Source organism: Zingiber officinale, chromosome 1A (assembly GCF_018446385.1).
Source record: "Zingiber officinale cultivar Zhangliang chromosome 1A, Zo_v1.1, whole genome shotgun sequence".
Taxonomy (NCBI): Eukaryota; Viridiplantae; Streptophyta; class Magnoliopsida; order Zingiberales; family Zingiberaceae; genus Zingiber; species Zingiber officinale.
This window is the reverse complement of record NC_055987.1, coordinates 15,631,105-15,645,655: the sequence shown is the minus strand read 5'-3', so window position 1 is coordinate 15,645,655 and position 14,551 is coordinate 15,631,105. Positions and strand designations below refer to the sequence as shown.

Below are 14,551 nucleotides of genomic sequence, written 5' to 3'. Positions count from 1 at the left end.
TTTATCTCCTCTGTGTTAATCTAAGGACGGATTGATGAAGGTGCTAAAAACGAGTGAATCGTCTTTTGTCAGGTGATTACATTTATTGTCCCTCTAACTAGATAGAAAATATTTAAAAATCAGTTAAAAATGATGAAAACTTAATTTATTTGTAATTTTATTATTATTCCTCCTCTTTTCGTTCTTTCCCAAATAGACCATTAAAATTGGTATAAATTATATTCAACCTCAGATGATGAAGACATACGATTTGATGATGATAAATAAGCATTAAAAATTAAGCACTTCGGCTGAGTAGATGTGTCGGGGTTAAAATTGCTTTCATATTTTTATTGAATTATTCGGTTGTAATAGTGCACTTAAGTTATCAATCAAGTCATCGGCCCATAAATCAAGAAGTACTCCCATGATCCATCAATCTAATATTTTTAGATCAATCGTCTATTAAAAAAAATTCATCCGTTAATTCGTCAAAATAGCTGGGACTCAATCCTTTGATATCCGAAAAATTAAAAAGACACTCTGGCGTTGCATTATTACTCTGGGATAATTTCATAATTATAAAAAAATAATAATTACATTTATCCATAAAATAAATCATGAAGTCAACAAATAATAATAAGAGGTGAGAGGAATTTCTCTCTGGGAATGTGTGTTCGTCAAAAATGGATCCATATCCATTGTAGCAATATGATAACTTCATAATTAAACTTATAACTGATGGAGAGTTGCATCATTGATAATTAATTACATTTGCATTAGTTTATACGTGATACATCAAGAAATTAATTCTACAACGTGTACATAAATTTGTATCTCTCAGCTCGAACTAACAAATCATGTCTACGCATTATCCAATTTAATCTGACATAACATCAATCAAGATCATGAAATTGATTTAAAAGTTTCAACAAAGGAATTATCCAGATGACAGCGGTTGAATAACTGTCATACATTCCAGTTTGCCATTTGCCAATGAGTGAATCATAGCTACTTTGGCTCCTGAAAAATAAAATACAAGGAAAAAAACAAACATCAGAAGAAGAATATATATATATATATATATATATATATATATATATATATATATATATATATATATATATATATATATATATATACATGGACCTACTATCTCAATTATTGATGGAATGAGTGATGAAATGTAGTTTACGTCCATTTTGTTGATATTTAATGTTCACACCAGATGCTTCTGCCAGCAGATGCAACATGACAGAATCTAATTAACTTCCCTGTCAACGTCATGACAGAAGAGTTTCAGGTGGGCTGGAGATGGAGAACCCAGTAAAATAGCATATAATTATTGTTGTAATTAACGTTGCGAACTTTGCATGCAATTGAATGAGTGATCGAATTTAACCGGACGGTACAGGTCATATAAATTTGCATGTAATTAATGTTGCGTAAAGGATATGTAATTATTATTCTAGCTAGATTGTGACAAACACAGAAACTAATTCTTCATATTTTATGGGATATAGTCTCCTTGATTTGGAAGTAATGGCTAAGAATGACCCCTCAGACGGATGGCTGAGCAATTGCTTAAAATTGAATCGATCGAATCTATTAAATTGATAATTAAACTAATTAAATTTGTTTTGAATGGATTGAATTGACCGAACTTTAAAGAAAAAGGAACTGATATAACTGATAAAATATTAATTAATTCAATTTTCATTCAAAGTAATAAAATTTTTTAATCCGAAATCGATTGGAAACAAATTTATCGTAAAAGAATTAATCTTAATCGATTGACCCAATTAATTGGGAAATGTCCCGGATTCATATTTTCCAATCGATTGAGGATTGGGGAATGTTCTAACCGAATGAGTTTGTCATGATACTGGGTGAAGGATTGACACTAATTGATCAATCGGTTAGGCATTGGTTCAATTTATAATATCGATTTAATTAAATTTTCATTTCAAAATAAAAAATTGATCAATTAAATCTGTATAACTGATATTTAAAAAAATAAATTGAATTTCCAAATTAACCCAATGAAAATTTTAATTTCAAACTGTTCGATCGGTTTAACTGAATTTTTACATAAAAACATTTGTCGTCTAACTGATCGACAAGATATAGAAACTGACATTGGTTCAATTAGTTTAGATTCCAAAATCAATCAATGTAGCTAAGTATTCCATCGAAAGGTTATTGGAGGGCAGGAATTAGCAATTTCACGCCAATTTTTTGTGTTCAACGAGTAATGATTAGCGGCGGATCAATTATTTGTTGTGATCGAGATTTCTGATGTGATTTAATTCTGATTTCTCTTAAACATTTAGATAACAATTCGATTTTGTTTTGTCATGTACTACTATACATTATATTAATTTGTTTTCTCATTTTTATAACTCCGTGTTTTATTTAAATAAGCTCATTAATTCACTTATATTGTAAAATTTAAGTATACATTTATTTTTAAATTTTTAATAAAGTATATAAAAATATAGTAATTTATAAAATTTTATAATTTAAAATTATTTATATACTAAGTTTCGTGTATTTAATAAAAGTTTAATCTTAGCTACGATAAGTAGAATAATACACATGAAAAAGGAGGAAACAGAGAATTAGACGAATATACAACAAAGAGTGAGGATTCTGTTATTCTTCGCCATCATCGGTGCCGGCGGCGCCCTGCCACGCCCACACGATGTCCTTCAGCCGCATGCGGATCTTCTCCTCGCAAAATTTGGCGAAGTCAGAGGCTTGGCCTGAATCCTTGGAGAACTCTACCACCGCCATCCCGTCCGCCGCCTCGAAGACCTCCGCCGTGACTACCAGTTCCAGTTGCCCCATCCATTCATTGCCGCTCTTCTTCTCCATCTTAACCTTGTATGGCTTCACCATGAACACGTTGAACCCTAGCTCCTGCCCTGCTCTGTCCAGCCGCTCCACGATGGCATCTGTAGGCGAGCGTGATGTGAACATCGTCCCTGCCGGCCGCCGGTTTTCGAACAAGCTTGACAGGTTGAAGCCCGAGGAAAAGGTGGATATGAGCTTGAACGCGTTGTAGAACTTCGGAGATCCGGGCTTTGGCTCATCTTCTTCTACCGGTGTAGGTGGAGGAGGGATGCGAGGTTCTTGAGGGAAGGCTTCCTTTTTGAACCAAGGATGGCTTTTGATGGCCGGGATGGAGATGCGCTTCTCTGGATTGGCGACGAGGAGGAGGGAGATGAGGCGGCGTGCGTCGCCGGAGAACCACTGCGGGATTTGGTAGTCGGCCTTTAGCACTTTGCAGTACATCCGCATCAAATTCTCCTCTTGGAAGGGCAAGAAACTGGCTAGGAGGACATAGAGGATGACGCCGCAGGACCAGACGTCGGCCTTGGAGCCTTCGTACCCATGGCTGCGGAGAACCTCCGGAGCCACGTACATCGGGGTGCCGCACTGCGTGTGGAGAAGCCCGTCGTGGCGGCGCTGTTCGGGGAGTGCGGAGAGACCGAAGTCTGCGACCTTGAGGTCGCCATTGTTATCGAGGAGGAGGTTCTCCGGCTTGAGGTCGCGGTGGGAGACGCCGAGGCTGTGGCAGAACTCGACGGCGCATATGAGCTGGCGGAAGCAGCGGCGGGCCATGTTCTCCGGGAGCGGCCCGCGGAGGACGCGCGCGAAGAGCTCGCCGCCACGCACGTACTCCATGACAAAGAAGATGCGAGACCTGGTTGCCATTACCTCTCGGAGCTCCACGACATTGGGGTGGCGGACGAGGCGCATCACCGATATCTCCCGCTTGATATGTTCCATCATCCCGGCTTGACGGCGGATTTGGTCCTTATGGATGACCTTGATGGCGACGCTCTCGCCGTTGCGGAGGTCTCGGCCGTGGTAGACCTTCGCGAAGGTGCCTCTCCCAAGGATTCGCCCCATCTCGTACCTGCCCAACACCTGGTTCCTCTTCTCTCCGTTTTCTGCTTCCTTTTCCATTGCTTCCTCTGTTTTTTTCCTAAATCAACGAACTTGAAACCGCATGGACGAACAACCTGAGACTTTGATACACCACCTTCTTTACCACTCAACTGCGGTTTGAATCAAAAACGACATTGATTCTAGCAATTTGAACATAGGAGAGAAATTTAACCGTCCATGCCTCTCCTTCTCTGCTAAACCCTGCATCTTTGGCAAACATCAGTTTTTTGGCAATTGCCTCTTCTTCTTCACGCAACTGCTGAAAAATCCGAGCTTTGACTGACTTCTGTCGGCAACTTTTTTCAGGCAAGAGAAGAAAGCAGGGCAACTTTTTATGCGTGTCGAAAGGAAATTGTTCAGGGGGGGAGCTTATAAAGGAGGACAAAAGATTGTAGGTGCGAAGGATGGACTGGAGGAAGCAGCATTGGCAAGCGAATCTAACACGAAGTACAAGAGCTTGTGAGTGGACGAAACATAGCCCAGGTCAGCACGAGACAAACGACGTCATTTTCCGGCAACTGTCACACGAGAGAATATGCCAACGGGAGGTGGCCACGTTTGAGTGTGGTGGCGGTTGGGTGGTACCCCGAGTAACGGGGGGACTGCGAATGGACGATAGATAACCAAACTGGACTCAATATGTGGAGCCTAAGAATTTGATAGAGAAAATTATTACCTATATATAAATAATCGTTTTTCAACTTAATTATTTTTATTTTTGCAGCCCGTTTATTACTTGCCTTACAATCTATACTTATGTTTAATGCCCTGGCTAATCATCTTTTACTACAGTAGACTCAAATGATTGAAATGCCTAAGCTACCCTAATGCCTCATTTTGTTCTTGTAGATCAAAAAAGAACATTCTGTTGTTAAACTAAAAGATTTGCAGATCTTACAGAAAGCAACCCCTTTTTTGTTTACGTGAATTCCTCGACTATACAGGAGAATCCTGGGCGTACAAGCATACATTTCTATTTAAAACATAAATATTATTTAGCTACAGTCACAAAGCTTGTGACATCACCTATACTTTTGTATATTGCAAGTTTTGACCATCTCCCAAACAAAGAAAAACATACATGGAATCATTTACTTTGCTCGGATCTAGCAAAACAATGGTTCTCCTCACACATAGGGCAGCTTGAAGTTCATTAAAATTGAATTCTTACAAGCAGGCATCGAGCGGATACATGTCAGATTCACTGTTCTCAGCAAAACTGATATGATCTTTTTCCTGCAGGTATAATGAATCCAAATAGAAAAACAAGATTAATAATCCAACATCAAAAGGTGTGTCAAGACATTTGGTTAGATCTGATGAAGTATACCAACCTTAACTAGAGTTATGCTATCATAAGTAAATTTGCAGGCATTTATATAAATATCAAGGAGTTGGAAACAGATGACAAACAAGCTATAGCAACTGAACTAATTGAAATAGAATAATATACTGTGCTGATAGAAATAGAATATGCAGTTTCAAAGTACATTTGGTTTGCAAAATCTAGTAAGAATGACTCGAAACTACCATGGCAAAAGTAACATGAACACAAGTTTAGATCACAATTTGAGGCGATTTCATGGATAATGTAACACAGTCATAACATCAGTCTTTTTAGAATGTAAAAAACAACCACCAAAAAGAAAAACTTTTCTGAGTTATCACCAGAAACTAGAAATGTAGTTCCTTTAAATAAAATGTTGGAAGTGTATGCAAACAAAGAATATCATACCGGTTTGATCAGAGAACCAACTGCATCGTCAAGAAAACAATCGAATAAGACTGATCCTCCCTGCACTTTCATTATCTCCCAATTCAACTTGTCTTTCTGCGAACTGTTGTTGTCTGATTTATCAATCTGGCAACTTGGTGAACAAATTGAATAGCCAGGATTATGGAGACTGTTGTTCACTCTTTGATTTCCAGAAACAGAATTAGTCACTAAATTAGCAGTACTAGAGAAAGAATTGAACAGGGCTTCTTGTTCATATATGTGTTCCTCCTCTGGTTCTATTTGTTTAGAATTGCTTGCATTGCTGAAATTGAGAAAATTCCTCTCTTCATCCATAGTTGTAAGCGATAGCATTGATGGTCCACCAGAAGAGCTCTTGTGACATTTTGCATCTTTTCCTATAAAAGGATCCTGTGAAGGTGACACTATGGTACTAGTGGAAGAAATGCTTTGAGAACTGCTGCCTCTTTGGGCAACAGGAAAATTGTCTAAGAAATTGGGCAAATTCTCATTATTAGTAAAGGAAACTATTGAAGGAGTACTGGTTGTATATGGGGTTAGCGGAACAGCAGATTGCAAATCAGCTTTGCATCTACTAGCATCAGCCAATTCAGAAGAAAACCCAACACTAACAAGGGAAGGATCAAGACTTGTGGACAATGATGTACTTGAAGAGAGATTGGCCAATGTGCGGGAAGGTGTCTGCTGCTCAGGTGATTGTGCTATGAAATCACTGTTGGTCACATTGCTAAAAGAATTGTTGGGAATAGAAATTCTACTTCCAGATAAGGAACCAGGAAAATGACTGATTGGTTTGTGAATTCTGTTTAGTTGCAATTGCTGAAGTTCCAACGAGGTGGGAACTCCCTGCACCAACCTACCATATTGATTGCTAGGAAGAATTATTGGTTGGAGTCTGCTTATATCAGCGGGAGGAATGTTTGTGTTGCTATTCCCAACTTGAATTATACTGGAAGAGAAACGATCATGAAGTCCCAAGCCACTTGTATTTGCATTAACAAGCACTTCGCTGGATTGGAGTGATCTAATGGCTTGTAACTTTCCTGAAGCGCCCAAAGTCTGAAAGGTCCCAAAGTCGTCCAATGAACTTATATAGGAGTCCCTACCTCCAAAAGCAGCGACCATGTTAACCTGTCGACTTGCTGCAGCACTCAATCTTCTCAAGTAAAGCCTATATTTCTGCAATTACAACACAATGCTCAGCAACATAATCTAACTGGAGCACTTGATCGACTTGATACTATAGTGCAAGAGATCACTCTCTTGCAACATAATCTGCAATTGCAACGCAGTATGCTACAGAATCTAACTGAACAATAATAAAACAAGCAATCTGACAAAAATTCTAATGAAAAAGATCACACTCTCTATTGCCATGAAATGGAAAAGAAACAAGCAGAAACATTTCTTGTGTAACCCGTGTTTATTGTGTATCCACATGTATTCTGTCTCTAAATTAAGTTGTAACTGAGTAACTTCTCTAATGTGGTATAATAAGTATAAAGAAAATGAATAAATATATGTGTGAGTACATGCCTGTAGATGGCTTGCAACATTTTCTCTTGTAAGCTTCTCAACATTCATAAGCTCTAGTATCCTCTTAGGTACAGCCTCTACATCAGAAGAATCATAGCAATGCTTTGGTGCACAGCGATATTAAGGCAAAAAAAAAATCCAAGAAAAGGGAGTTAAGGGGCATACTATCAATTCCCATCTGGTTAACAGCGGCTACAAACTTCCTGTGTAGGTCCATAGACCAAACAACCCTTTGCTTTTTTTGAGTAGTTGAATCCTCATTCTCCAGCATATTCTCCTCGCAATTGTCTTCATCTTCCTCATTCTGGTCCTTCCTCTTCCTACTAAACTTTTCATTTTGATTGGGCAAGCCATTCGGATTCAGACCATCTCCAGCTTCTTTACTAACAATTTGGTGTTTGTCTGATTCTTCCCCATCATCAAAATGACTATACTTTTTGTGAGCTAACTTCCTTCTCCTAACAACATGCTGCCATATATTCTTGAGCTCCTCAATCCGAACAGGTTTAAGCAAGTAGTCGCAAGCACCATGAGTTATGCCTTTCATGACAGTTTTAGTCTCACCATTCACTGAGAGCACTGCATTCAACCAAGTTATCATAGTTGACCTTTGTAGAGTTAATCACTCATTAAAACAAAAACATATATGATCAGAATGAGTAATCCCACTATTTGTGTATTGCACACATGCTTTCAGAAGTTAGAGAAAATACCCCCAAAAAATTACCAAAAATTTGTTAAATAATTTCACAAGGTTTTTCATTTCAGAGTAAGAAACCCGCATGCGTACGAGCCAAGCAAATCACTGTACAAAACACTGGCAAGTGGCAAATTGAGATCACCCTAGGCTTACTGATAACAGGAAGGTCCATCTCGAGGCCCACGAGCTCTAGAAGCCTGAACCCATCCATATCTGGCATATGCACATCACTGATAACTAGATCGAAGTATTCCCTCTTCTCCCTGAGCAACTTCAGAGCCGAAGTAGCCTTATTCGTCGTTGTAACTGGCACATCCAAGCAAATTAAAATCGCTCTTAAGCTGATGATAAGAATAGCTATAATGAAAAAGAAAATAAATCAAGACTCATAGTTATCACATCGACGAATATTCTTCAGATGAAGAAAAAAAAGACGCAACTTTACGAAAATAAACACGACGAAGGAAGGAAAGAAGACCATTGTATCGGCATCGAAGTAACATGGCCTCCAACACTTTGAGGCAAGTGGGATCGTCGTCGACGGCGAGGACGCGCATTCCAACAGGGAACTGTTCGTTTTGTCCGCCATCCCTTCCCATCAACAGCGAATCCCCTTTCCCGTCTTCCACCGCGCTCGACGTCGAAGTGCCGAAAAAAATAAAAAATCAAAACTTTGACAGTGCCTTGCCCGAAGGAAGCAAGAACATGATCAGGCAAGGACAGGGTGCCTTCTCTCACATGGAATTGGAGAGGGAGACTACAGCGAAGGTCGAGAAGAAGGAGAGGGATGAGTTGGCAGAGAGCAGAGAAGGAAAGGATTGATGCAGAGGAATGTTATGTGATAATTGGGAGGGACTCAAATGGGAAAGCAGCAGCAGACAGTCTTTTTTATTGATTTATTATAAATCTTGATAAAAGTTTAGAAAAATGAATCGATATTTGTCAATAAGATTCTTGCTTAAATCTTTCTCACATTAATGCCCATTTAAGATTACTTAGGATTTGACAAAATTAAATACAAAAGGAATAACTCAATTTACTGTGTCACATGGAAAACCTTCTTTAATTATAAAGAAAAAGTCTTTTTTATTGTGTAATACTTATATAGAGTGGATATATTGTCACTTTCTAAGTTATAGTAGCGCATGGAAAACTTTCTCTAATTATTTTCACGATTGCGGACCCAAAGACGGTATTTTGACTGCGTTCGATTCAGGGAATTAATTAGAAAGTGACATATTAAACGCTTTCTCTAATTTGGTTCAAAGGATGAAATAAATGCTTTCTTTTAATTATCATATTAATTTATAAAAATATTAAAAATACTTAATAGAAAATGACGCTCATACTAATAATTATTTGGTTAACAATAACTGAGTTATATTTAAATTAAAAACAAACTGTTTCTGAGGCTCCCTGTCAGAACAAGTCATTCCTGCCTCCACTGCGTACGTATGCATGCTCTCATGATTAGTTCAGTTATTTTTTATTTATTTATTGATAAATTTAAATTTGTTACGGGGATGGTGAGAGGGGATCGAATTCTAATGAGATTTATGTGGATGTCAGATTAGGTTATATATAGGTTGCTAGATTCCTAGTGTACAGTAATAATTATGATGTTAAGCAGTTCTAATTAAGGTAGATGGTTATGTGTTAAAATTACAAAGACATAATCAACATAGAAGGCCTATTCCTTGATTATTATTTTTAGATATGCGTCATTGAGTTGAGATTCTTTCACCATAATATATTTTAATTTGTATCTTTAGTTGTGGAAAGCATTTTAAAGCACTACATAGGCAAAGGTACGGATTATGCTCCCTTCAAAGTTATCTACCATGAAACATAGAAGTCAATAACTTCTATGGTTGAAGAAATGCAATAAACATAGCATGCCAATCGAGAAGAACCTCCTTCAATGCAATAAAATGTCCAATACTAAATATATAAGAAAAAAGTCCTAAGGCATTCGTGGCATATTGTTCGACTGGATGAAAAAAAGATATGAACCAAAACATACTATAAGGGGCCTTCACACCAAATGGCATGCAATCAGTTTCTTTTTTTTCTTTCATCAGTTACCAACCCCATTGAACACTCCTATTGTCCTTGAGGGTTCAAGTCTGCTAGCTTCATGTATACATTAATTTGAACAAGATATACAACTAAATACTTGAAAACTTGGTGCAGCTTTTGAAGATAGAGTAACCTTAGCTGTCACTTTCCACAGCAACAGCTCCAAGCCACCCAATATCTGTTGCCTTTAACTTCAAGCCTTAACCAATTACCTATTTTTTTTTTCCTTGAACTTTAACTGCTGTTATGGTCGTGGGTCCTTATCATGGCAGACTCATTATTGAATGCATTGGGTTCCTTCAATGAGTACTCTGGGCCCTTTTCCCCTTCATTATTAGTCAGTCTCACTCACATCTGCTATCTATTATCTAATATAATCTAAACTAGCCTGATCAGCCATGGTTTCTAGTTACCAACTCAGTGCACCTACTACTACAAGTTTCACAATTTGGCCGCGTAACACTGACAAGTTCATCTTTCTGGCATCATTCATTGTGGACTTTACAGGGTAAGTAACTACATACCAAATGTAGGTTCAGCTGTCAGGTTGAGTTCATCACATTTTTCATGCATGTTCTTGTAAATTTCTACATGTTTTGATTGATTTTTTTTTCCTTTACTCTCAGTTAGAGTACTGCAGTGGGTAAGAAAATTACCAACTCTTCACAATTCTGAAATAAGGGAACGAAAATTGATTCTTCCAAGAAACTCTTTAGCTGCCAGTTCATGCATATGAGTATTCATTCCCTCTGGTATCTCATGTTTTTTCACAATCAAACCATGTAATTGGATATGCCCGGATGAGGTTCACAAACAAAGAAAAGAGAACCACTGTTTATATACGTGGCTTCTAAGTTGATCGTGTATACATCTTGCTCCGTCCTGTAAAAAAAAAAAAATGTCAAGTGCTAAGTTAGGGAAGAAGTTCTCGGCATTAGTCCTTCGACGTTCAAGTCAACCACCGGCAAGATGGAAGGAAACGGAGCAACACTAATCACAGGCGTGAACAGTGAATAACGCGTACCTCTACTTGTGCATGAACCCCTCTTTATATAATGCCCCAGCGGGCGGCGTGCACGTTCCACAAGGCATGAGCGTGTTCTCCAAATTGTCCTATGAAAGAACATGTCAGAAAAGTGGCTTTGACACCATACTTTAACAGGGCACGTAAATCTCTGGTAAGACAGTAGAAGCTTTCGTCGTACGATTCGCCTGTTGACCATGCTTCGTTGTTAGCGGCATTATCTCCCAAAGGGATATCAATAGATATAAGAGAGGTCTCACTGCTTAACCGAGCTAAGAAGCCGCTTGGTTGGGGGGATCCTCACTCGATAGACCTTTGCTGCTTCTCTGCAATGACTTAGTTCAGTAGATTATTTCCGCATGATCGGAAAAGCGTCTCGGTCACCTTGACATTCCTCCGCTCCGTGATGAGCACCTGGTATTCTTGCCGTAGTGCTCTTGGCTATACAGATATTTTGCTTGGAACAGTCATTCGTCGATCGAACACTTAACGACAGATTGACAACTGTAGTAGACCTCCACTCGGCCCACCTTTGGTGAGCCCATTGGTTCTTTGGCATTGACCGCCTTGACTTTGACCACCACGTTGGTTGCTATCTCCGCTTTTGACCTTTACTTGGTGGGCCCCCCTTTATCACCGCATTACAAGCCTTCCCCTCAAGTCTAATCAAAGGAGGGCGTAAGTCCGACTGACTGGATAGGTAGTATCTTTGGTGACCTCCTGATCGGGCATTCTCTATTCTCAAGCTTCCGATCGGATTATATAATCTTCTTAGACGTCATTCCACTTCATCTTACTGACCTGAGTGTGTAGTTACCGCTCGGATCTTACTTCACAAGATTGGGTTTTGAGCCGCCGCTCGGCTATTATATAGTCAGAGATCTATGTCGATCGGGGTGGTTGGCAGCGACACTTAGCGATTTCTTCACATCTCATCACTTTCTTGGACAAGCGTCTCATAATAGTTGTTGACGCCATCTCAATTTCTTGAAGACTATGCAAATCTCTAGCCATTATGGTCGAGCACATCATCCATGCCTTTTAATTAAGCCCCATTAATGCTTCCCGTCGCTAGCTACCACGTGGCCCATGCTCTGTCGTTGCACATTTGACGTGATAGGTGGATATCCGTTGATGATGTGACAAGCACCTTTTCAAATTCCACGACCAAATCTCATCCTTGTTTTTCGTAACCCTTGATCAAATGACTCGGAGCTATCATTCGCTGGGCTTTATAAGCCCTTATTCATTCACCGCCATCTTCACAATTCCTCGCGTTTTCGATCTCGAGCATATTCTGTGATGCTTCTCCTCCTCCTCATCTTCGTCGGCGACCTTTCTCAGTAAGCCTCTCCTTTCTTTCCTTCATTAAACTCACGCTCCACTTCTTTCTCGATTTCTTATGGTTGTCTCCCCTCAACCTCCTTCATCCGTACCTATGCTTTGGTACACTTCCACCGGGTCCAAGTTTAATGGGGATGAAATCGATCAAATGAAACTCATCTACCATTTCTCCTCTAACTATCAAATTGCTATCCCCTCTACCTATGACCGACCCCATGAACCTCTCGCCAGCTTCCTGCCCTTCTTTAAAGGTCAATTCTGTGCTGATAGACCCCCCCGTTCACCCTTTCTTCTCAGTCGTATGTAAATACTTTCATATCTCTCTACACCAATTGGTGTCAAACTCTTTTAGGTTGTTGTGCGGGGTAGTTGTGTTGTTTTATCTGCACAACATTCCCTTAACGCGTCAGGTATTCCATTATTTTTGTTATCCTAAGTTGTTCGAGCCATGGACTATTTTATTCCAGTGGGCTCTATCTTTTTTGACAAAATGTCAACCTCCAATAAGCACTAGAAATAGCACTATTTTTTCATTCGCTTTCCCGTTTGGCCAGACTTCCTGACCAGCTAGCAGATGGAAGTGATGCAGCCTTTGTCACTCAGGAGATACCAAAGCTGATCAGATTATTTCTGAGCAGTCTCCAGTTTGGCCGGTCAGAAATATCACAACCACTGGCTACTATTGGAGAGTGTCCTTTACGTATTCGGGCTGAGCCCGATCCGCACGCGACTGCCCATGACCCTAGATACGCTCTGTCTTATCCTCATCTTTGAATTTAATTGATTTTTCTTCCTTTTTTACATCTCAAATCATGCTGAGAGCACGTCTGAGCAGCAAGAGTACACTCGTGGACGTAAAGATTAATGTCACGGGTGTTGCAGGGCTACAGAGTCGCGGCTTGTAGCTGGTTGAACAATCTGACGACCCGACCAGTGAAGCTGGAGGGGCCCACGTTTTGGCCAGTGAGGCTGGAGCAAGTCAAACAACGGTTAGCGATGTTGCGACTGCTACAACTAACCTTCCTCCTAATTGGCCTTCAATGTTGCCAGTCGCAATGCCCTCGGAGTCGGCTACCTCCGATGAACCTCTCATACGACGCAAAAGGCACCGCGAGGAAGCTTCTTCCTGCTCAGCCATTTCCACCTTGCAGACCCCCGACTGCACCGGCTCGCACCCATCCTCCAAGTGGGGTGAGACTTCATCACCCGCCTTTCCCGAGCCAACAGCTATCCTGATTCCTACATCCGTATCATCCGACATGACACCTTCTCTGTCCGAGTTGTCGTCAGGGACCATATGCGTGTCGCCTGTTGCGTATATACCTCCTCACTCCTTTTTTTTGGCTGCACAAGTATCTTCTATCCGGCCATCCCCGATGCCCAAGTCCATGGGCAAAGTGACTTCCGAGCCTTCTGGTTCGAGCGGCTAAAGGCACATAATAACCATCATCCACTTGCCCACTGATGAGTGGCATCACCCAGACGATGTTGAGCCCTGTTCCCCCGAGCACCAGATTTGGATCCAAGGGCCGCTAGCACAAGTGTGGGCCGATGTTAGGGCCCGCGCGGCGATCATCTCCCGGGGGGAGCTCGCGGACAACCATACCCAGAAGGTCACTGGAGTATGTATATTGCTTTTATATTTACTTGCTTATTTCCCGCTCGGCACTTACTAACTTATTTCTATTGTAATTTTGGGTCGAGAGTCTGGCCATGTGCCAAAAGCTAACATTTTTGGAGCACAAAGTCCAACAGCTACTCGCTTCAAGCAACTAATTAGAGGCTTCCTGGGCGTGTTTGGAGCAGCTGACTAACGAGGTGGCCCAACTGAAGGCTGATCTGGAGAGGAGCTCCAAACAGCTTCAAGTTGAGTGGGACAAGAGTGTCGAGCAGGCCTCGCGAATTGACCGGCTCGACAAGCAAGCTAGCAGCTTTGAGTCCAAAATCGACTCCGCTAATACCTGAAAGCTTCGTGTCATAGAGGACTTAGAGATTAAAAATAAAGAGACTAGGGTCTTAGCACAAAATCTGAAGGAGGCTGAGGCTGCTCTAGTCATTAAGCAGGAGAGTCGCTCAAAAGAGCAAGTGGCTGCTAAGCTTCAGCTCAACGCCAAGGATGTCAAACTAGCTTCGATGAAAAATGAGTTAGAGGCATCCCGAGCGGCCTTCAAAATTT

General features: G+C 40.5%; 2 protein-coding genes across 4 annotated transcripts; both read right to left on the bottom strand.

Moving 5' to 3' along the window:
* Positions 1 to 2,526: 2,526 nt before the first annotated feature.
* On the bottom strand, positions 2,527 to 4,632 carry LOC122019714 (CBL-interacting protein kinase 16-like). Its single transcript, XM_042577192.1, has one exon. The coding sequence runs from the start codon at positions 3,952 to 3,954 to the stop codon at positions 2,635 to 2,637; it is 1,320 nt and encodes a 439-aa protein (XP_042433126.1). The 5' UTR covers positions 3,955 to 4,632; the 3' UTR covers positions 2,527 to 2,634.
* A 198-nt stretch (positions 4,633 to 4,830) lies between these two features.
* LOC122019697 (two-component response regulator ORR22-like) lies at positions 4,831 to 8,795 on the bottom strand. Of its 3 annotated transcripts, none has more exons than XM_042577169.1 (6): positions 8,407 to 8,795; positions 8,082 to 8,285; positions 7,394 to 7,807; positions 7,229 to 7,305; positions 5,672 to 6,871; positions 4,831 to 5,172 (listed from the first exon to the last, which is right to left on the bottom strand). In XM_042577169.1, exons 1-6 carry the CDS (start codon positions 8,525 to 8,527, stop codon positions 5,104 to 5,106), a joined length of 2,085 nt encoding a protein of 694 aa, XP_042433103.1. In that variant the 5' UTR covers positions 8,528 to 8,795; the 3' UTR covers positions 4,831 to 5,103. The 3 variants fall into 3 exon arrangements, with proteins under 3 accessions (XP_042433103.1, XP_042433110.1, XP_042433115.1); XM_042577176.1 differs by having other exon boundaries at positions 8,082 to 8,234; XM_042577181.1 differs by lacking the exon at positions 8,407 to 8,795 and having other exon boundaries at positions 8,071 to 8,207.
* Positions 8,796 to 14,551: the final 5,756 nt, after the last annotated feature.